At 43.3% G+C, this 24086-nt stretch overlaps 1 protein-coding gene across 11 annotated transcripts in view; it reads right to left on the reverse strand.

Moving 5' to 3' along the window:
- TAFA5 (TAFA chemokine like family member 5) overlaps positions 1–24086 on the reverse strand; it is a 350020-nt gene that overhangs the window by 23885 nt on the left and 302049 nt on the right. For 7 of the 11 annotated variants that reach the window (XR_014012543.1, XR_014012544.1, XR_014012546.1 and 4 more), the window contains one exon: positions 4412–4458. The exons of the other annotated variants lie outside the window; for them this stretch is intronic. Coding sequence is in view for 2 of the 7 variants with exons in the window: in XM_081211863.1 (XP_081067989.1) it covers positions 4412–4458 (47 nt within the window). In the remaining 5 variants the exon portion in view is untranslated. The remainder of the gene's footprint in view (positions 1–4411; positions 4459–24086) is intronic. 11 annotated transcript variants of the gene reach the window in all.

Here is a 24086-nt window from a genome sequence, read left to right on the forward strand (position 1 = left end):
CAAATTAAACCTAGTGTCAGGAGCAACCACGACAATGCCTAGGAACTCTTAGTTTTGTGTGCAGTTGCCACTGGAACTGTAGTTTGGTGCATTTTCCCAGACGTTTGTTGCTTAGTTGTTTAGTCGTGTCTGACTCTTTGTGACCCCATGGACCAGAGCACGCCAGGCACTCTTGTCTTCCACTGCCTCCCACAGTTTGGTCAAACTCATACTGGTAGCTTCGAGAACAGTGTCCAACCATCTCGTCCTCTGTTGTCCCCTTCTCCTTGTGCCCTCAATCTTTCCCAACATCAGGGTCTTTTCCAGGGAGTCTTCTCTTCTCATGAGGTGGCCGAAGTATTGGAGCCTCAGCTTCAGGATCTGTCCTTCCAGTGAGCACTCAGGGCTGATTTCCTTCAGAATGGATAGGTTTGATCTTCTTGCAGTCCATGGGACTCTCAAGAGCCTCCTCCAGCACCATAATTCAAAAGCATCAATTCTTCGGCGATCAGCCTTCTTTATGGTCCAGCTCTCACTTCCATACATCATCACTGGGAAAACCCAAACACTAAAGTGTTCTAAATTTTGGATTGGTCCTGCCCACCTGGGCTGACCAGTGGGTCGCCCTAGACAAGAAGAGCTATAAAAGCTTCATATTTGGAATAGGATTTTAGGGCTAGCCATAACAATCTGGGTTATCAAACCGTTTTTGATACAGTATAAACCAGAAGCAGTCACATTTATCATGTTACCTTCTTTCACACAAAAAAGGCAGGTGCGATTTAAAACTGTTTGGATATGGCTGAATAGCTATCAAGAGCTGCAGCTGGCCTGACAAATTATCTATAGCTTTCAAGAAATGCTCTCCACCTACAGCCATGCTGTTTTTACTTTTAAGGCTGTAATAAAAAGCAGCTTGTTCCTGTGAAAATGTCGTTTTCTTTATGTATCTCTCTTAATAGAAGAAGAATGTTAAAAGTATTTCACCTGCCAGTAACTTAAAACTATGGACACATAGAATGGAAGCAGAAGTAAATAGTTTTATGAGTAGTGTTTTAAACTACATCCAGGTTGATAAATAGTAGAAGCACGCTCCCTCCCCCTTTGTTATGAAGAGATGCCTTATTTATCAACCCTGAACATAGGTCATTATACTGACTGAGACCATGAGTTCTTCTATTCTAGTAGCAACAGTTCATTCTCAACTGGCAACAGTTTTCAATGGTCTGTTCCTGTTCTGCTTAAGGACATATGTTTACCGTTTCCTTAAGCAGAACTCTTTGCTTCGTCTTTCACGAATGTTCCAATTGAACAGTTGAAAAAAGGCTAACATCTGCAAATGCCTGCCTCCATCATCTAATAACATCTCCTACCAGCAAACCTAACACCTTACTTCATTATTGGTGATGGCTGCACAGTAAAAACAATAAACTGAACTGAACTCCTAGGATACTGGAGGGCAGCAGAGCGTTCTCTGGCAAAAGAGAGTCAGGGTAGCGGTAGGAAATGGTTTCCCTAGCATCTGGATCTGAATTCTCTCCAATTATTTCTGTTCCTTGGACATGAAGACATGCATAAAGGCACATGCCCCAAACAAGCCTGCTGATCATTTATTTAAAACATCATAGAAGGTGAAAAAAATATACTATGCTCCTATGAACAGCAACAGAAAGCTGGAATTTGCAGATTAGAACCCTTGGTTTGCAGGTAATCAACATTTGCAATGAGCCTGGTATTATTTATTTATTTATTTATTTATTTATATTAAGTACAAATTAGAAAACATACAGATTTACAACAAAAGAAAATACAAAAGAAAAAGAAAATACATATAACCAAGGAAAAAAATTAGAGAATGCTTTGTCTCTTTTCATATTTACAGTTATTTATACCTCTATAAAATGCTATTCACAATAAAGGAGTGAAATGAAAGATAAGATATCGGGAAAAAGGGGGAAAAAGAACAAAGAAGGAAAAGAAAAGGATCATAGGTGAAAAATTTTAAAAGTAGATAAGTATTCACTATACATAGCCGTTTATCACGATTTGGGAGTTGAAATGCGGGCTGACTTGTGAAACGTGATATGGATAGGGTGAAAGCTACAGTACATTTATGAGGATAGCTGGTATCAAGAGCATGCACTGAAAGAAATGTCACTCTGTGACACAGGGTGATATGTTAATAGTAGGGCACAAATAATGGGATTTCTGTGCAAACCTCCACCATAGAACATGACCTATATAGGGTATGATTGGAATTGCATTTATACAGTCAAATGTGAAATATTCCATCTTGGTTACAAGCTGGGGAACTGCGTCAGTACTAATGTCCAATCTCACTTGCATAATGACACACAAATTCAACTGAATCCAACAATCTTCTGAACTTCTGAATACTGATGGTTTGCCATGGAAAAACAAGCATAGCATCTCAGGTACAGGAAATGGAAAACTGTGCAAACTATAAATTGCACCGACAGAACTAGTGTTGGGAAGCTGATCAAGGAATGGTACTACCAGGATATGGTCTATTAGAGCAACAAGGGCTCAGCCCCATCAAGTAAAATAAACAGTATATATATATATATATATATATATTTGCTTTCGTAGATTTTCACGGGTACAGGAATGCAGGTTTTGGTGTTTTCGGGTATCTTCCCGTGTAAGAGTTGGGGTGTCTAGGCGACGTTTCGACGAGGTCTCACTCGTCATCTTCAGGCTGGTGCCGAAAGCACCAGCCTGAAGATGACGAGTGAGACCTCGTCGAAACGTCGCCTAGACACCCCAACTCTTACACGGGAAGATACCCGAAAACACCAAAACCTGCATATATATATATATATATATATATATATATATATATATATATATACACACACACACACACACATACATACACAGAGAGAGAGAGAGAGAGAAATGTGTCTGCAAACACATTTTTTTTTCCGAATGGCTGGACCACTCTCTCTTTTAATGTTCAAAGATTCACAGATTCAGCTGATGTATGGAAGTGAGAGCTGGACCATAAAGAAGGCTGATCGCCGAAGAATTGATGCTTTTGAATTATGGTGCTGGAGGAGACTCTTGAGAGTCCCATGGACTGCAAGAAGATCAAACCTATCCATTCTGAAGGAAATCAGCCCCAAGTGCTCACTGGAAGGACAAATCCTGAAGCTGAGACTCCAATACTTTGGCCACTTCATGAGAAGAGAAGACTACCTGGAAAAGACCCTGATGTTGGGAAAGATGGAGGGCACAAAGAGAAGGGGACGACAGAGGACAAGATGGTTGGATAGTGTCCTCGAAGCTACAAACATGAATTTGACCAAACTGCTGGAGGCAGTGGAAGACAGGAGTGCCTGGCGTGTTCTGGTCCATGGGGTCATGAAGAGTCGGACACAACTAAACAACAACAACAACAAATTCCCCTCAGATGTTATTAGACACAATGGAAAATGGGCAAGCAAACAGATGACAGGCAGCGCTCTCCAACTTTCTTAGGCTGAAATGACTTGAACTTATCCAAGCAATAGTGGCAAGGGGAATTTAAATAGTAAGTACTGTGCTCAGAGTTGGAGAGAATGTGTCTTACTTTATCCTGTTCAGGTGCTGGGCCTTTGCTTGTCTTTAGAAAATGCTGAGCCCGAACTCAACCTGGAATCAGCCCTTCTAGGCTAGGCAAGATAAAAAAATAAACCTGAGATTTTTGAGACTAGAACTCTGGCAAAGATACTGTTAAGATACATTTATTTGTTTCAATGTACTTTTATCCCTCAGTTCTTCCAAAGAGCACAAGGTAGTGCACATGGCTCTCTCTCTTGCCATTTATTTCTCATGACAACCCTGTGAGATAGTTTAGGCTAAGCGATAATGACTGGCCCACGGCCACCCAGTGAGTTTCATAGCCAAGTGGGGTTTGAACTCCTAGGTCTCCCAGGCTGACACTCTAATCATTATGACAACTGTTTAAATATGTTCCCACTGTAGTTATTTATTTAAATATTTATAAACGGCACTTCCTTATAAGATACGAACCAGTCAAAATATGTAACCTCATACTGCTATTTACCTGCAATTTGATTTCCCACCACAATTTAGTACAGTGGTACCTTGGTTTACACTCATAATCCGTTCCAGAGGTCTGTTTGTAAACCAAAACAGGTTGTAACCCAAGGCGCGCATTTGCCAATGGGGCTTCCTCAAAAAAATTGTTCGTAATCCCCCCCCCAAAAAAAGGGTTGTAATCCAAAAAAAGTTTGCAAACTGGGACATGCACTTCTGGGTTAAACGTGTTTGTAATTCAAAAAGTATGCAAGCCAAGACGTATGCAAACCAAGGTACCACTGTAATTCTCTTTTCATTACAGGGTTGTTCATTTTAACATATAACATGAACTGGTTTTTTTTTCTTCTTTTCTTTAGATTTTGCTTACCTCCAAATGCAATTATATTCAGAGAAGTTTTTGTCATCATAGTTACGCTGGAAAAAAGGAGAAACATTGCGAGTGTATGGAAGAAGCAGCTAATTTTCATCGAGCGTCCATCTAGTTCAAACAAACTTTTATGGAAGTTTCAGTGTGGCAGCCTAAATCTCCATCAAATCACCAACAGGCACAACCCCTCTGAAAAAGCGGAGATTTGCCTGCTCCTTTTCTCAGTATTGTGGGGTATCAGGCCACCTTTATTCCTGCGTCAGGGCCGGCTGAAACCTTGCTTCAAAAGATACCCATTCTCGTCAAAGGAAGCAATTTCCATTTCCTTTTTGAACTTATTCTGCAGGAGGAGCTGTGCCTCATGGGCACTGCTGGGCAAAATGCCCATTGCAGTTATCTCTAAAGCTTCTCCCAGGGCTCCTTGTACCTCTTTTAAACATTATTAAAGAACGGCTCTATCAGGAACTCTGCGCTCCATTATTAATTGACGTGCCCTGCCTCCTCCCTTGCTGTTATTGTACTAAAACCTCATGTCACACTTATTTATTTAGCTTTCCCTGCTCTGTTGTGCTGCGTATCGACATATGCTCAGGGAGAAAAGAGAATGATCCGGTTGGAATTTGTGGGCTGGAATTCTACTTTCTGTTTACGCGGCGCGACAGCATTTGCAGTCCCCTCCCCTCCTCGTCCCACTTCAAATGAGATGCTCAGGTCAACACTGGAGGAGACAGCCACAGTTCTGTGCGGTTCAACAGGGAAATGCCCTAATCGCTTACGGAGAGAAGTGTGGGAAACACAAGATTTTAAAAGCAAGACTGTAATTGAGGGGAGCCAGGGGGCAGAGCAAGGGGGGTGCGGTGGGTGTGGGCTACCCTGGGTGTCATCACTGAGGGGGGTGACAAATTCCAGGCAGCACTCACCGCGGGGCCTGCCGCGTGCCCGAGCCACGCACCTCTCCTGTGAGAGACGCAGTGGCTTAGATAATAATAATAATAATTTATTATTTATACTCTGCCCATCTGGCTGGGCTTCCCCAGCCACTCTGGCATAGCTGTCAACCTTCACTTTTTTCGCAGGATATTCCCTTATTCCAGCACCATTTCCCGCTGCTATCCCAGATTGTTAGATATCCCGTAGACTGTCCCCAGGACAGGCGAGGCTGCTGATCCCTTATTTTGGAGGCTGCTGATCCCTTATTTTCAAATCTGAAAGTTGACAGCTAGGCACTCTGGGTGGCTTCCAACAAAAGATTAAAAACAATACAGCACCAGACATTTAAAACTTCCCTGAACAGTTGTCTTTTCAAAGTAAAATAGTTGTTTATTGCCTTGACATCTGCTGGGAGGGCGTTCCACAGGGCGGGTGCCACTACCGAGAAGGCCCTCTGCCTGGTTCCCTGTAACCTCACTTCTTGCAATGAGGGAACTGCCAGAAGGCCCTCAGCGCTGGACCTCAGCGTCCGGGCTGGATGATGGGGGTGGAGACGCTCCTTCAGGTATACAGGACTGAGGCCGTTTAGAGCTTTAAAAGTTGGCACCAACACTTTGAATTGTGCTCGGAAACGTACTGGGAGCCAATGAAGATCTTTCAGGACCGCTCAGGCTCCATGCTGCCCAAACGGTCTGCCCATTGCCTCCCCCCCCCCAGCTGTAGGGAGGCTGAGTGAGGGGGGGAGGCAGGCAGACTCCAGAGGCCCCGCAGAGTGCCCTGCCCCTGGGCACGAAACCCCAGGCGCCCAAGTGGCTTCCTCTGCTGCTGCTTACGGCTCACCCACACTTCTTCCATCCCGCCCCCCAGGGGAAACCCACCATTTACTGCTGAATCTGTTTTTAGGTGGATTGAAGTTTGCTCCAATTCAGTGGTAAGCAGCGTGTTTTCCCCAGGGAAAGCAGTGGGGCGAATGAAAAAACCTCTCTAGGCACGTAACAAGTAGATGGGTGGAAAAGCTCCTAGTTACCCACAGCTCTTCTACCCAAGGCAGAGGCCATAGGCGCCGACTCCATGGGGCTTGAGGGGGCCCGAGCCCCCTCAAAAATTCGTTTTGGGGGGCTCCGCCCCCCCAATAATCTCCGGCGCCCCTCCAGCAGAGCACCATCGCCGCCCCTCCCCCAGCCCAAAATGCACAGGGTCGGTCTGCATGCCTCCTGCCCTCCCTCCCGAGCAAAAGCTCCACCCAATTTCCGCTCCGGAGCTGATTAATAGGCGCAGCACGCTCTCCCCTATTTGCTCACGAGGAGGCGGCACCACTTTATTTGCATATTCATGAGCTTATTTATTATTCATGAGCTTTCCCGGCCCCCCCCCCCAATATTTTTTATAAGTCCGCGTCCCTGGCAGATGCGCATTTGGGACTGAAAAGCAGAGCCATGGGTGAGATAAGCCACTAGTCAGAGAAGGAGGGGGCATGTACTGTGGTTCCCCCTTGCCCTTTCTTTCTTACCTTTTTTTTCTTACCGAATGGGTTGGTTCCATATTTAGGCATTGGAAAATGCCCCCATCACATCTAGCTTGGCCCTGCCTTTACTCCACAGGATCTATACCAGCTTACAACATACCCGCCAACATTTTTCTGGTGAAAATAGGGACGCCCTATTCCATAATAATTCTATTATTTATACCCTACCCATTTGACTGGGTTGCCCCAGCTGCTCTGGGCAGCTTCCAACATATATAAAAACATAACAAGACATTACATATTCATCAGTCCTACAAGAGATCTGCAAAATAACAGAAGCTGTATTAGAAGAAACTCCAGAACTGGCTCTATTAAATATCTTCCGAGACAACAATGCGCAATCACATTACAAAGAACTCAGAACCCACTTATTCTCAGCAGCTAGGAGTGCCATAATTAGACACTGGAGGGACCTATCAGGAGTGAAGACGGACCCCATACCAAAATGTATGGGCAAAAGCTCTACTAGAAAAGCCAACCAAAAAAAATGAAATTAGTACAGGGACAAACAAAAGAGGACGCCTTCACCCCGATGTGGCTCCCCTTTATTACATATTCAGCCCAACAAGACAATGACCAAACACTCACACACACCCCCGAGAGCATACAAATTGATATGACTAATTTGACCCAACAACCCCCCCTCCCCTACACACACACACACACACACACACACACCTCACTGCAATCAACCGAATGCAACCAACCATGTTCTGGGCTCTCCAACCTCTCACACCACCAAAATACATACATACATACATACATACATACATACATACATATATACATAACCTATCCACGTGACGCTGACACAAAAACTGGGCCCACACACTATGCCAGGGGTCAGCAAACTTTTTGAGCAGGAGCCAGTCCACTGTCCCTCAGACCTTGTGGGGGGCTGGATTATATTTTGGGAGAAAAAATGAATGAATTCCTATGCCCCACAAATAACCCAGAGATGCATTTTAAATAAAAGAACAATCCTACTCATCTTTCCACAGGGCCTGCAAGACAGAGCTGTTCCACCTGGCCTTTGGTTTGGACTCAGTCTGACCCTTATGTTTCCCTTCCCTTATAGTTTTGATCTATGGGCTACTTTTAAAATGTGGGTGCATTTTAAATTGCATTTTAACCTGTATTTCCCCCCCTCTATTATGCTTTTACTGTAATTTTACAGGTGTTAGCTGCCCTGAGCCACCCTCTGGCCGGGGAGGGCAGGGAATAAATAAATTGTATTATTATTATTATTATTATTATTATTATTATTATTATTATTACCATTATTATTATCATTATTATTATTTGACTTCCATCATACTAGCTTGGGTGATGGCATTCATCTAGTGTGGTCTGGCCCACAGCCTCAGGCAGCATATTTGATAACTGCTTGTTAAGTTTTACCTGCCCATACATGCATTTGAGACTTTTACATGTTTTCCTTGTTATGTTTTAATACATATAACCTTCCTACCAGTACCTGTTGCTGAGTCTTCATCTTGGGTTTGGGGCAAAGTCGGTTGGTAAAAACAATTACTGAGTTGGATAGACCAATGGACTAACTTCGTATGAGGCAGTCTCCTCCAACCAGCTTGTCCTCCATATGATTTGGACCAGAACTCTAGAGGGCACCAGGTTGGAGGAATGTACAGTGGACCCTCGGGTTACATTACCTTCGTTACCTGCTTCCGAGTTTCGCTGAGCATGCATGCACAGAAGCACTCTGCATACGTCACGTATGTGCAGAAGTGCTCTATTGTGCCGCGTGTGCATGCAGAAGCGGTGCCTCATGTTGCGGACTTTTCTGGGTCCGTATGGAGCCCCAGAACAAATTAAGTTCATATCTGGAGGGTCCACTGTACTGGAGAAAAGGCCAGTAAAATGTATATGTTCCTGTGTATGATGATCTATCCAAAAGAATAAAGCTCATTAAGGATGATAGCCAATGTTAGGCATACTCAGTTGATATCAATGGATGTAAATAACTTGTCAACTGTTTTCAGTGGGTCTACTCTTGAGTTTGACTTAATTGGATACCACCCTAAGGATTTGTTTTTTTCCTAAATTTATAGGAACCTGCAGCCTCTAATAAGCAGCAATTGCCATTTGTACTTCAAAGAAAATCTATTTTGTGAGTGAACCTGCAGATTTTAAAAGCTTCAGTTTCGCATAGGAAAAAAGGATGAGGTTAAGGAGCAAATAGGAATACAATAAGAAGCTATTGTGCAAAACAATATGACTGAGGTACAAAGAACCATGTGACTCACTTTGCATTCCCAAGGGGCTTGTAGGAAGAGCTGCCTTTTATTCCAAAATACAAAGCACTTTTAAAACTGAAAGCAGCATCCAAATGCAGCAGCTCTTCTGATCCCAGCCAATGAGATTAGATAACCCAAACTCTGAATCACATTAGATTACCAGAGCTCATTAGTTTACCTCTTCTCTACCCTGACATGGCAGGAAAAGGCAAAAAAGTAAGTGAAATGGACACTCCGCTCCATTGCTATTGATTCACTCACCTGCCTTGGAGGAAATGGAGCCCGTGCCCTTTTTACTTTTTGTCCTTTCCTGTTATTCCAAGCAAGGCAGAATTCTAAAAACTCCGCTTTCCTTCCCTCACGGCAAAAAAGATAGAACAAGTTAAATGGCAAATGCACAATTCCTTCATCAGCAGGATTTGGGAGTCTTTAACATCTATGAGTGATCCAGTTTCAATTGGTCTTGTTTAAATTTAATCGATAGCTCAAAGTTAGGTATAAATGCTGCTTTTATCAGTAAGATGATGACAAAAACTGTTGATGGCAGTATTCTCCAAACTACTACAGGATGCAGTATATGTATATTAAACCACAAAGGCATTGCCTTCTAGCTATCTTCATTGGTTTGAGGGCAGATGAAAACACTTCTAAATAAGAAGCAAAATCACATCTACATATGGAGCAATGAGGTTCTCATCCTGTGGGTCCCCAGATGTTGTTGGACTACAACTCCCATCATCCCTGAGCTCTGGCCTTGCTAGCTAGGGGTGATGGGAGTTGTAGTTCAACAACATCTGGGGACCCACAGGTTGAGAAAGGCTGAATTATACGTGCTTGTGCTTGATGATGAAAACAGAGAGGAAGGCAATGGATGAATGAAGAGCATATATCAACAGTGGCTTTGTGAATGTTTTATTAGTCATATTAGGTAGTCTGGTGTTCCTGTTGAACTTCTTCATCAACACAGAGTGTGCGCAGTGAATGGAGCATAGAAATAAAAACCTGTCCACAATATCTTTTCTTAAGTTTTATTTTTGAAAACAGAACCACCAAATGCTGCAAACCAACACTCCTCCTTACCAGCAACTTGCAAGACATTTGGTCAAACTAAATACAGTTTCAATTAACCAATTATCCTATCACATCCCATCCCTTCCCGCACCCAGTGCAGAAAGTAACTCCCCTTTTAATTAGGCAAAAAGTCGAGTGACCACAGGTGTGCAGCTAAGCAGGTCAAACTGCAAGCATACACCTCTGAAACCAACCTGGGTAGCATTACTGACCACTTTAAGATAAAGAAAAATAAGCAACCCCCTGCTGGTCAATGATGCGTAGCAGAAACTTCTAGCATTTTCCCTGTATGTTTAAGATGCCTAGCTGTTGGCAAAGCCTTTGTGAAGACATCAGCAATTTGCTCTAGTCCAGCTATGTAGTCAAAATTAACTATTTTATCATTAAACATTTGTTTTGCAAACTCCAAACGTAACCGTAATGTTCTGGTACGTCGTGTATTGCTCTCCGATGTCAAAATGGCTGTCCCACTCTGGGAATCAATGGGCATGGTTACTGGGAATTTTACTTTTATTTTTAGGTCGGCAAACAACTGCAAAAAACATTCTATGTCTCCGATAGCTTGAGAGCATGCACAAAGCTCGCTTTCTGTGGCTGACAGACAAATTATGTTCTGTCTGCGTGATTTCCACTCAAATGGGCATTCATTGTATCTGTAAACAAAACTGGACACACCTTTATATTTGAATTGCTTAGATGTGTGAGATGTGGCACAAGAGATATCAAAACCTGTGTCATTGTGCGCCCTAAAATGTAACCTGTAATGCAGTGTGTGCTTCAGGTAAAACACCACTCTTTTTAAGGCTCGAAAACACTGCTTGGTTGGGCTCTCAACAAATTTGGAAAGAAAATTAAAATGAAATAATATGTCTGGTCCTATGTCCTATGTCCTAGGTAAAGGTAAAGGGACCCCAGACCATTATCTTTAAGGAATACATCAAAATTTATGTGGAAAAAGTAGAATTTCTGACAGATATTGAGTGAATCCAGAAAATGATTAGAGTGAAAGGAGAGTAAAGTCAAGATAGAAGAAGCGATTAAAGAAATAATGAAATGCGTATAAGCTAGTTGGAAAAGCAAAGTAGCGTAACAAGAAGGGCTGGAAGTCAAGTCACTTGGTGGGTGTCCGTGGGGTAGGTGTGTAGGTATGTTGATATGCGCAGTATAAAAAGGTAAAGGGACCCCTGACCATTAGGTCCAGTCGTGGCTGACTCTGGGGTTGTGGCGCTCATCTCGCTTTATTGGCTGAGGGAGCGGGCGTACAGCTTCCGGGTCATGTGGCCAGCATGACTAAGCTGCTTCTGGCGAACCAGAGCAGTGCATGGAAATGCCATTTACCTTTCCGCCGGAGCGGTACCTATTTATCTACTTGCACTTGATGTGCTTTCGAACTGCTAGGTGGGCAGGAGCTGGGACCGAACAACGGGAGCTCACCCCGTTGCGGGGATTCGAACCGCCGACCTTCTGATCGGCAAGCCCTAGGCTCTGTGGTTTAACCCACAGTGCCACCCGCATCCCTATGTCCCACTGACATCTAAAACAGCAAAAGGCAGTTTTCTTTCTTCAGAAATACTATCTTTCTTCAGAAATAAATGTGTCAAGAAAGAACAACTGTAGAGTTTTACTTTATCAGTTGTGGCTCATGTTCAGTTATGGTTCCTGCACTATTTGGAATAAATGGAATCTGCACCAAAATTTCGCAGTGCACCATCAAACGCCAGTAAAGTGCCTCTGTTCAGATTCAGAGCAAGCTAACCATGCTTTTCTCCAGCATACTATAAATTAAGGGGTTCAAGCTGGAAAGTTCAAGTTTCTCCATTTCTGATCTCCTTTTCCAGCTGACACTTAGTAATTCATGGCTTCTGGGTGCTGCTAAGAATGTTCAGTCCTAATTGGGTTTCTGGGTTTTAAAAAATGCTTTGTACTTCTGCGTGTCATTATCCAAACTTTCTAATTACTCCCCTCTTATTTCTCACTGGCCCTTCCTAACCTATCAGGATTCAGCCACCTCAATTTTCTGTTAGACGGAAATATAGTATAACATCTTGTTCACCTAGTTCAGAAGATGTTGTCTTAAGAAGAAAAAACTACACAGGCTTTTGTGTTGCTGAAGGTTTTAACCAAACGTAGCAGCAAATTTATTATATTATGACACTTCCCTATTTTTCAGAAGTGTTTTGAGGCTTTGTTGTTTTTTGCTTTCTACTTAAGATTTCTGAGAGAGTTACAGTCAGTCAAAAGCATTGCTCTCTTTTTTTTCCTTCTTCACTTTACACTTTAATAAAATCCACAGCACAGCAGACTAGAACTGCTACTTTTCCAAAATCAAGAAATGGGTTTCATAAGCGAGCCTTATATAAGAAATATGTTCCTAGCTAATCAGAAATGTTTCAGTATTTAATGTATTTTATGTCATCACAATAGTTTTCTGTACTGGACATAACACATGCTTTCTGGATGACACCAAACCCTATTTCATCCAGCACCCTCCTTCTCACATAGATAATAATAATAATTGATTATTTATACCCCGCCCATCTGGCCCAGCCACTCTGGGCGGCTTCCAACAAAAGATTAAAAATACATTAAAACATCAGTCATTAAAAACTTCCCTGAACAGGGCTGCCTTCAGATGTCTTCTAAATGTCAGATAGTTGTTGATTTATTTGACATCTGATGGGAGGGCGTTCCACAGGGTGGGCACCACTACCAAGAAGGCCCTCTGCCTGGTTTCCTGTAACCTCACTTCTTGCAGTGAGGGAACCGCCAGAAGGACCTCAGTGTCCGGGCTGAACGATGGGGGTGGAGACGCTCCTTCAGATATACTGGACTGAGGCCGTTTAGGGCTTTAAAGTTCAGCACCAACATTTTGAATTGTGCTTGGAAACGTACTGGGAGCCAATGTAGGTCTTTCAAGACCGGTGTTATGTGGTCTCAGCAGCCACTCCCAGTCACCAGTCTAGCTGCCACATTCTGGATTAGTTGTAGTTTCTGGGTCACCTTCAAAGGTAGCCCCATATAGAGCGCATTGCAGTAGTCCAAGCGGGAGATAACTAGAGCATGCAGCACTCTGGTGAGACACTGTGGTAGATAGAGTCTCAGCCTGCATACCAGATGGAGCTGGTAGACAGCTGCCCTGGACACAGAATTGACCTGCGCCTGCATGGATAGCTGTGAGTCCAAAATGACTCCCAGGCTGTGCACCTGCTCCTTCAGGAGCACAGTTCAGGACCAGAGAACTGCCTGCCCCCTGCCCCCCCAAAACAGTACTTTTGTCTTGTCAGGATTCAACCTCAATCCATTAGTTGCCATCCATCCTCCAACAGTAGCTAACTTTCCCAGAGGTAGTATATAGCTACCATGACTAGCAGCCATTGATAGATGTATCTGTCACTGATTACTCTAATACCCCCTTTTAAAAGTTATCTTTAAATGCCATCACATCACCTTGTGATTGCAAATTCCATAGTTTAATGACGTGGCCTTAAATTGTTCAAAGATCTCTTTGAGCAAGTCAGTGACCATCCACTTTGGCCATTTACAGTTGAGGCTTGGTATAGACTCATTGTTTGGTTAAGTTGGTACTCGACTTAAAATAACAGCTTAAAAGCATTGAGTATTGATGACTAATGGAAATGGGCTCACTGCCAATGGCTATAGCAGTAAGTAATAAATAGGAGCACTACTGCCATGTGTCCCCTTGACCATGCAAGAACAATGGCTAAGAATTAAAACACAGTGATTCAGCCTTACAATTTCTCCCCATGGGACAATGTCTTACACACCAACTAACTCTGCAGTGCTCTGGGAACCGTGCCAAAATACTTTCTCATTCCCTGAATGAACATGACTTCAAAGATAGTTATTGCTATATTTTTAAAGTATCCTTGATGTTCATAATGAGCAAATGTTTTAAAAATAACCACGAACGGTCTTGTAAATGTAGTTATGATTTAATGGACTGCTGATGGAAATGGGCTGTGGTGATCAATTTATGGTGGTTTCATGTACACATTCATTTACCTTTGCAATGGCTCTCTGTGGCTCGCTTTAGATTATAATATCTCAACGAGCCAATGTACGAATGATCATTTTGTCGGAGCAAAGGAACAGGATACAGCTCTGTTCACATGAGCCATGATTAAATCATGACGTCCCTAACAAACCAAAGTCTTACCAGAAAACCATTGTTACCAGCTTTGGAACTAGTCTTTCTGATTAAAGAAGGAACTAGAGTTAATTAGGCTGTGGAGGGAGGAGCAAAAGGATGGGAGCGGGTGGCGCTGTGGTCTAAACCACTGAGCCTCTTGGGCTTGCTGATCGGAGGGTTGGTGGCTCGAGTTCCCATGACGGGGTGAGCTCCCATTGCTCTCTCCCAGCTTCTGCCAACCTAGCAGTTCGAAAGCAGACCAGCGCAAGTAGATAAATAGGTACCACTGTGGCGGGAAGGTAAACAGTGTTTCCATGCACTCTGGCACTTGTCACAGTGTCCTGTTGCACCAGAAGCAGTTTAGTCATGCTGGCCACATGACAAAGAAGTTGTCTGAAGGACAAATGCTGGCTCCCTCACCCTGAAGCAAGATGAGCGCCGCAACCCCATAGTCGATTTCGACTGGACTTAACTGCCATGGGGTCCTTTACCTTTACTTTACCTCCTCTTGGCTTTTAAAAAATGAGTTATCATTGCCTGAAGTAGGCCACTGAATCAAATGGGTCACACTATTGAGGTCAGAGTAATGGCAAGAAGAGGCAGGTGTTAAAGAGGGTATTTCCCCTGACATTGCAAGAGTTAATATGGCTGAGAGGCCCTGTTCTATATATTAATATTATTGGAGAACTTGCTCTAGCAACTACCAGCTTTTCAGAGCGAGATGTGAAGAGATTACCCTAGATTGTTTTCTAAAAGCATGCCAAAATATACTTTATGTGAAAATAATGAGGCATCGTAATCCAATTAATACGGTGTGGGTTGGCTTCATGGTGTTGTTGCTTTTTGCCTGTGGAATGCTAGCTAAATATATGTATTCCATATTGCATCAATGTAACTGAGAGAAGAACTTCTTAATGTTTAGACTGAAGGGAGAATGCCACAAAAAAATCCATCATCTTTACTTGCTTCCTTAGTTAAATTACTCAATTTAGCACTGGTAGTCTGCAACAATGTACATTTTAATTACATTCCGAATTACATTTTAATAGTTTTATTTTCCTCCCTGCCTGCAATAATTTATCAGATGCTTTAAAATGCATTTGTTTTTCCATTTGGCAAGCATTTAGTTTTCATTGGAGTCTGTTTCTAATGATGCTGGACATTATTGTTGCTTATATATATTTATCCTCTTGTTTTTGCACCTGCATAGATCCCTATGTCAGCACAGCTCTGGAGCTGCACTTGGTTAGCGAAATGAATTCCCTGTGCTAGCTGTGTAACTGCAGAGGATAGAAAAGAGCTTTTGTCTATACTCTGCAAATGCAGCAACTATCTATATTGTTTTAATTGTCTACGGGAGAGTTTGTGCCACAAACAAACCTCATGTAATGCAATTAAAAATTTAATTGCACCAATATGCACAAACTTTTTGGAAAAGAAGAAGCAGAAATTTCATATCATGGACAACTTAAAGCAGGATAAACAAGGATGTACAGAAAACGCCTAAAGGTGAATAAACCTGTCCTGGAAAAATGGCTGCCTCTGGCTTTCCTCCCTACCTCTTCCCAGCCTCTCACTTTTTCTCGTGTAGTCAGATCAGATCAGAAGCTTTCACATTTGTTTTACATTTACCACTGTTTAGCATCAGAACCGAACCCTAAACTACTGTCAGTCTTAACCATGGTTAGCAAAAACAAGCTCTCTGCTCATAGCCATGGTTTGCAGCAAGTTTGTTTCCACTAACCTATTTGATACAAACTATGGTTTGGGAGGCAGTGGAAGACAGGAGTGCCTGGCGTGCTCTGGTCCATGGGGTCACGAAGAGTCGGACACAACTAAACGACTAAACAACAACAAATGGTTTGGGAAAGGGATGCGGGTGGCGCTGTGGGTTAAACCACAGAGCCTAGGACTTGCCAATCAGAAGGTTGGCGGTTTGAATCCCTGCGACGGTGTGAGCTCCTGTTGCTCGGTCCCTGCTCCTGCCAACCTAGCAGTTCGAAAGCACATCAAGTGCAAGTAGATAAGTAGGTACTGCTCCGGCAGGAAGGTAAACAGCATTTCCGTGTGCTGCTCTGTTTCACCAGAAGCGGCTTAGTCATGCTGGCCACATGACCCGGAGGCTGTATGCCGGCTCCCTCGGCCAATAAAGCGAGATGAGTGCCGCAACCCCAGAGTCGGTCACAACTGGACCTAATGGTCAGGGGTCCCTTTACCTTTATGGTTTGGGAAAGTTTGGCATTCAAAACAAGGTGCTTCTGGCTGAGAAGGGGCAGCAGTTGGAGTGGGGCATGTAAGGACAAGGCTTGCTTTAGTTTATCCCTGTAAACAATTAGCCATGGTTTAACAGGACAATAATATCCATACATTCATTACAATTTAAAATATATATACCGCTAATTAGAGTAAGAAAATTTATCAGATTTGTAAAGTCGTTCATGTTCAGAGAAAAGGATCTTCATTTTTTTTGGCGCCATGTTGACACATTTCTCTGTTTTTAATCGCTTTCCCTTCAACTAACCTTCCTAAGAGTTTCTACTTAGTAAATTAATTTCCATTTAAGAGTAATCTTACAAAACGTATGGAGTCACCTTGTGCGAATAGTTGTGGGTTATTATTTTGTAGGGCACTTACTTGAAACCTTGAACTGCAGGGCTTAAATAGAATAACCTAATAAAGGTTAGGAAATAATTATGCCCACTCAAATTTTCTCTCTAGGACTGTGCTTCTGCATACTGGAATTTTCAAAGATTGTCAGAGACTGATATCCTGTATGGGTTCCTGGACCATTTGAACCAATAGGAAGAGAAGAGAAAATGCATATTGGTATTGCAAGTATTCTCTGTTGGCAATTCTGAATGTTGGAAGGAGACAGCACTGAGAGGTGCAACACTGTGAGCTACAGGAATTGGTAGCTTGTTAATTAAATGTAATGGAAATGTGTAGATCAGCTATGGAATCCAGTGGTTGTTCATCGAGGTCCTACACCACTTCTACACCAGCAGTTAGATCCTTGGGCCCCAGCTTCTGAGATGTTCTACTGCCACTATCAGTGCTGAACAAATGGTCTACAACCAAGTTAATATTCAAAAAGCTTTCTGAGTTAGTAGCTAAGTGAATGTTTGGAAGGATCAAAGTGGATTTTTGTGTCAAAGGTGATCACACTTAATAAAATATTCAGATTGCAGAAGATCATCCCGAACATTGGATCTAAAATCTGAAATAGCTTGCAGAGGTCTTGCAACACAGAATTTCAAAGACGGTTCTTTGTTTTTGTTTTCAAGGTTTGGACAGCTTGGCTTTCGTTCAGAGTTTATTTTCTGAAATGACTTCATTCTATTCTCCCTTCTTATTTTCTGGCTAAAGATATTATTTTCTTGCTAAAGATATATAATGAATTATTACATGCTGTCATTGTTAATTGTAGTTTATGCTTTTTTTGAGGGGAAAGGACTTCACTCCTGATTTTTTTTGTTCTCTCTTCTCTGCTTGATGAATGCAGATATTACATATGTTCAGCAGTGGCGTAGCGTGGGGGGTGCAGGGGGGGCAGCCGCACCGGGCGCAACATCTGGGGGTTAGGGTTAGGGGGTGCAAATCCATGGGTTAGGGGGCGCAAATTACTTGCCTTGCCCCGGGTGCTGACAACCCATGCTACGCCACTGATGTTCAGAAAAAAAAGTATGAACAAATGAGGACATTTAATGCATGACCACAAGACACTATTTGACCCCCACCCCACTCCTCCTCTGCAAAGCAAAGTTCAGACCTGCTTATGTGGATCCCAGGGATGCTGTAGTACCAGCCAGTACTGGTACTGCAGTATTAAAGGCTCCCTAGACTCCCAGTTATACAACTCTTGAGAGCAGACTGATTTAAATAAACTGACATTACCAGCACCAGAGCTACAACTACTTCAGAGTAGCAAACAGAATACTCTTAACTATATTTAGTTGAGTTGGGGAAATCCTTGTAACATAAGAAAAAGGAAGACTTGACTCTTCCTGGAATTAAAGATATGGGCAAGTGCACCAATCAATCGGGCTGTTGCACATTTAAAAATTTTGTCAGGTAGCCAAAATCTGCTGTTATCCTATTATTTTAATCCAGAAATGAAAGAGCATTTTGAAGTGCCACATCAAATAAAACAGTGGTGAATACTAAGCTGGAAAATATGCTTAAGAAATCATTTTATTGTTGCTATAATTTACAGATTTTGCAAGAAGAGCTGACACGTGTTTTTCACTTTACATCCCTCTGCTGCAAGCTTTGGAATTACTCATGTTCACATGCAGCTGGTTCGGTATTTAAGTCAGTCAGTCAGGCATAACCCAAAGAAAAGAAAACCGTTCTGTTTCCATACATAGCTAGGCAATCCCTAAAATGTTTCAAAACATGACTTATTAAAGGTTGATGCAGCCCGTATTTCTAAAATAATCAGACTGATTTCCCATTATATATATTTGCTGATGCCAATATGACTCCAGTCCACGAAACACCACTTACTGGTCTGTTTGTACGGATCCTGCTATCTTTTAAAAATGTGAGGCTACTGTCATATAATGCCTCATTGGTTTTTCACCTCTCTTCTTTTCTTTGACTTTGCGCTGACTATTATATTCTGGAAGGTGTCTCGTAGAAATATATGCATGCGCCTTCGATCCCTGGCACACAGACTGTTTACAAGATATCTGAAGACCCTTTAAGAGATCTTAACATTCCCATGATTCTTTCTTGTGGGGTAGTGAATTGCAATCAAGGTTATAAAAATTAAGTGGTGTATTTTTTTCACCCCTATAACCACTTACTTAGAAGCATGGAATAGGAAAAGGGAAACTGTGGGTCGGTTTAGATAGAATTACAATTTCAGATGTCCTTGGATGCTAAAAATGAAGGAAACAAGTAATTAATAAAACTGGCACCCTTCCACGAAGAAGTAGGATTGGGAAGATAGCTTTGAGTTAACCACTCTTTCCTCCTTCTCCCTCACTTCATTTGAATTGCTCCTTCTTTTCCCACGATCTGTTCTGACCCTTGGTTTCCCTGGAGTTGTCATTACCTGCATCTTCCTTTAGCATATTGGTCCTTTTGAGACACAAGAGCTAGAGACGTGCTGGTGCTGCCACACTAAAATACGATTGGACACAGATGCATGGGACTGGCATTGCTGCACCTCACCTGGGTGGCCACAAGTGGCGCTTGTGAGCACAGTGCTGCCCAGCTAGAGGGAGCAGAATAGGCTTACCAAACAAACTGCATGTATTGTTTTCATATCCTATCTGTTCCAAGAAGCTTGGCACTCGTTTTATGCTTGCAAAATATCCCTGAGATGCAAGATAGACTCAGAATTGGTGACTTGCCTAAGACCACCCATTGCATTTTGTGACTGAGCAGGGATTCCAATGCAAATCTCCCTAGTATCTCAAACTCCAGTGTGGTGTAGTGTTTAAGAGCGGTGGGCTTGTAATCTGGTGAACCAGGTTCGCTTCCCCGCTCCTCCACATGCAACTGCTGGGTGACCTTGGCCTGGTCACACTTCTTTGAAGTCTCTCAGCCTCACTCACCTCACAGAGTGTTTGTTGTGAGGGAGGAAGGGAAAGGAGAATGTTATCCGTGTTGAGACTCCTTCGGGTAGTGATAAAGTGGGATATCAAATCCAAACTCTTCTTTTTCTTCCAAAAATCTTCAAGGGCAGCTCCAAGTAGAGTGCACTGTGGTAGTCCATCTTGGGTGCAACTTATTCTACTACTGGGGTGGGGCATCTCTTGCACTCAAAAGGATGTCGTTTGTATCTCTACAGCCACAGCAGGCACTGTAACTCTCCAACAGTTTGACTTTATCCCTGAAGGTGTACTCATCCAATGTCTCCCAAGACAGGCAGTGGCGTCGCAACAGGGGGTGGGGGTGGGACGCGGTATGCCCCAGGTTCCATGTCTGCGGGGGTGACAAGAAGTCACCCCGCGGGGGCTCGCGGCAGTGCGAGCAGCCAACGTGCTGGTGCAGCCGCATGTGGAACATCCTCCGTTCGCAGCTGCAGCCATGAGCAGAGGAACTGGGCACCGGCGGCAAACTGATGTATGCATGGCATGCGCTGTATGTAGCAATGCCGCACATGCACTGTATAGTGGTTTGCCGCTGGCACCGCTCCAGCACTGTATGGATCGCGCTGGGATCCCTCCATCGCCGCTACAGCCGTGAATGGAGGATCATCCATTTGTGGCTGCAGCCGCGAGCAGAGGATCCCGGAACCGTCCGTACAGCACTGGAGCAGCACTGACTGCAAACTGCTATACAGCGCATGTGCGGTGTTGCCACATACGGCACATGCATCGTACATAGCGACACCGCACATGCGCCCTACGTAGTGACACTCGCCCCGAGTGTCACAACGCCTTCCTTTGCTCCTGAAGACAGGCAAATGCCAGAAGTAACAGGTATCTTTCATATAACAGGTAAGACAGAGTAGCATAATTTGGGTTGGCTCAATGGGACGCAGGTGGTGCTGTGGGTTAAACCACAAAACCTAGGACTTGCTGATCAGAAGGCCGGCGGTTCGAATCCCCGCGACGGGGTGAGTTCCCGTTGCTTGGTCCCAGCTCCTGCCAACCTAGCAGTTTGAAAGCACGTCAAAGTGCAAGTAGATAAATAGGTACCACTCCGGCGAGAAGGTAAATGTCGTTTCCGTGCGCTGCTCTGGTTCACCAGAAGCGGCTTAGTCATGCTGGCCACATGACCCGGAAGCTGTACGCCCGCTCCCTCGGCCAATAAAGCTAGATGAGCGCCACCACCCCAGAGTTGGTCACGACTGGACCTAATGGTCAGGGGTCCCTTTACATTTACTACATGAGGTGAGAGTTGAGGATATTATGCCAATAAGAATAATTCTCAGACCAAAGGCGGCACAATTTTACAGCGCTGCAAGAAGAAGTATTTCCTCCGCCATCCTTGTTGCTAGTTTATGCCATTTTGTTGGTGGCAAAGGTGTGGGCTGAACTACTTCAGCATTCAAGTGGCAGTTGTACCTCAGAATATTGATCCACAATGGAAGTAAATCCGGTGCTTTCTTCTGTAAAAAGGGTCATAACAGTCCATTTTGATCTGAGGAGAAGTGGTGTACTGCAGATTCCACCCCCTCCCCTCATCAAAGCATTGTTTCAGTAGTAAATGTCAAGGACCTTTCTTGCATTCGGAATTTAATTTGTAAAACTTGCAAAGACACATAAAGTGAACAGGGTGTACCAAGATTACATTAAAATGCACATCCTGTCATTTTGAAGCAGATATAAATATAGTGTACAAGGCTGTGTCTTACTCTCAGAGGAACACGGTTGAGTGTCTGACCCTGTGAAGAACCCAAGATACGACTTTTGAGAAAAATGCTGTGTGGTGTAAAGACCTAGATTGTTGATCTGTACTGAGATACACTGTCAAATATATATGGATCCAAATAGTCTGGTTTTGATCAATTTTATTTCTTTGCATCCATTTTTCTTAATCTTGATTACTGCAAAATGCTTGCTACATGCACACAGACAACAGGAGCAATGCCTTTTTTTTCATCTATCTGCAAGGCTGAACCAAACAAGCTTAACTACCTAGCTTGGTGGTCCAGATAGGGCCCAGTGGTTTACTACTGCTGCTGCTGCTGCTGCTACTACATCATTAAGACACTTGGGAAGGCAGGCGAACTAATACCAGTGTACTGGAAGAAGCAAAGATCACTAGTGTTGAAGTAATGATTCTTCAACATCAACTTGGTTGGACTGGTCATGTTGTGTGGATGCCTGATGATCGTCTTCCAAAACAACTACTCTATTCCGAACTTAAAAATGGAAAGCGTAATGCTGGTGGTCAACAAAAAAGGTTTCAAGACTGTCTCAAGGCAAATCTTTAAAAATGTAGTATAAACACTGACAACTGGGAAACACTGGCCTGCGAGCGCTCCAGTTGGAGAACAGCCTTTACCAAAGGTGTCATGGGTTTTGAAGACACTCAAACTCAGGACGCAAGGGAAAGACATGCTAAGAAGAAGAAGAAGAGGAGGAGTTTGGATTTGATATCCTGCCTTTCACTCCCTTTAAGGAGTCTCAAAGCGGCTCACATTCTCCTTTCCCTTCCTCCCCCACAACAAACACTCTGTGAGGTGAGTGGGGATGAGAGACTTCAAAGAAGTGTGACTGGCCCAAGTTCACCCAGCAGCTGCATGTGGAGGAGCGGAGACGCGAACCCGGTTCCCCAGATTACGAGACTACCACTCTTAACCACTACACCACACTGGCTACACCACACATCTCACTGGCTAAGAGGAAGGCACGCTTGGCAAACCCACACCGTGATCAGCTCCTGCCCAGAAACCAATGTCCCCACTGTAGAAGGACATGTGGATCCAGAATTGGCCTCCACAGTCACTTATAGACTCATTGTTAAAACCACAGCGCCACCCACGTCCCAATGGTACCAATCAGATATTTAATCTAAACAAGAACACACCTGCCATTTCTGAGATACTCAAGCAGGTTGTGTTTATTTCCACCACTGAAAACAGTATATCTATATGCATATAGATATATCAATATACATACTGACAGTATATCAATAGACTCAATTGATTCATATTTTGAATCCATTAATCCATATATTGCTGTATGTAAGCTGGGGTATGTACGGATAGTACAGTGATGATTATAACTTCAAACAAGATTTACTTTCCTGCAAAAGATCATCCCTCTTCATTTAGAGAGCTAAGTACCATATATGTGCACGGCTTTCTCCAGAAGCTTTTCTTCTTAAGCCTACTGGTGAATAAGCAGTTATGCAAAGTCCTCGTTTATTTCAATTATTTACCATTTACGTATTTAAAATAGTCCTCTGAAATACTGCTTTAAGGAGAATTGAGAGTAATGGTGTGCAATTACTGTAAATAGCCATTGGGAGGGTAATGGCAATGTTCTTCTAGGACTGCATTATTGCTGATTGCTGTCAGAAACAATGTGAATTTGGTCTATCCAATTTTTGGTTTTCATTTTAGACCAAAAAGTAAACACATCATTTTCATACTGCTCAATTATCCAACACATACATTTTATTGAAATATAGGACCAATTAACAGATACTGTGCTTGCATTCATGTACGGCCTATTTTCTGCCCAAAGGAATAAATAATAGTGTTTTTTGTATTCCACAAGACTCCTATTGAAGAAGTAAATCAGTTTACTGACGACGTATTGTTTTGTCAGTGCTCTTCACTGAAATCTGCTGGCCAATTCTGTTAGACCAAGTGGTTCCCAACTGGTGGTCTGTGGACCCCAGGGGCTCAGCATAACCCTCCTGTGGGTTCCATGGCACCATTCATATAACAAAAAACTACCATAAAGATATCAAAAAATTCAAAAGTAGGGGGTCCATGGATTGGCTTTTGAAAAACCGGTGGGGGGGCCATAGTGCTTAGCTCAGGCTTCCTCAACCTTGGCCCTCCAGATGCTTTAGGCCTACAACTCCCATGATCCCTAGCTAGCAAGACCAGTGTTCAGGGATGATGGGAATTGTAGTCTCAAAACTTCTGGAGGGCCGAGGTTGAGGAAGTAGTCTCAAAACTTCGGAGGGCCGAGGTTGAGGAAGCCTGGCTTAGCTAATTGGGAACCACTGTGTTAGACGATTTGATTCAAGGAAGGCAACATGGTGATTCAGACCAGTGGTTCATCAGGATTGTTGGCAGTGACTGGCAGAGGCATCCCTATCTGAAAT

This window comes from Podarcis bocagei, assembly GCF_964188305.1.
Source record: "Podarcis bocagei genome assembly, chromosome: 10".
Lineage (NCBI taxonomy): Eukaryota > Metazoa > Chordata > Lepidosauria > Squamata > Lacertidae > Podarcis > Podarcis bocagei.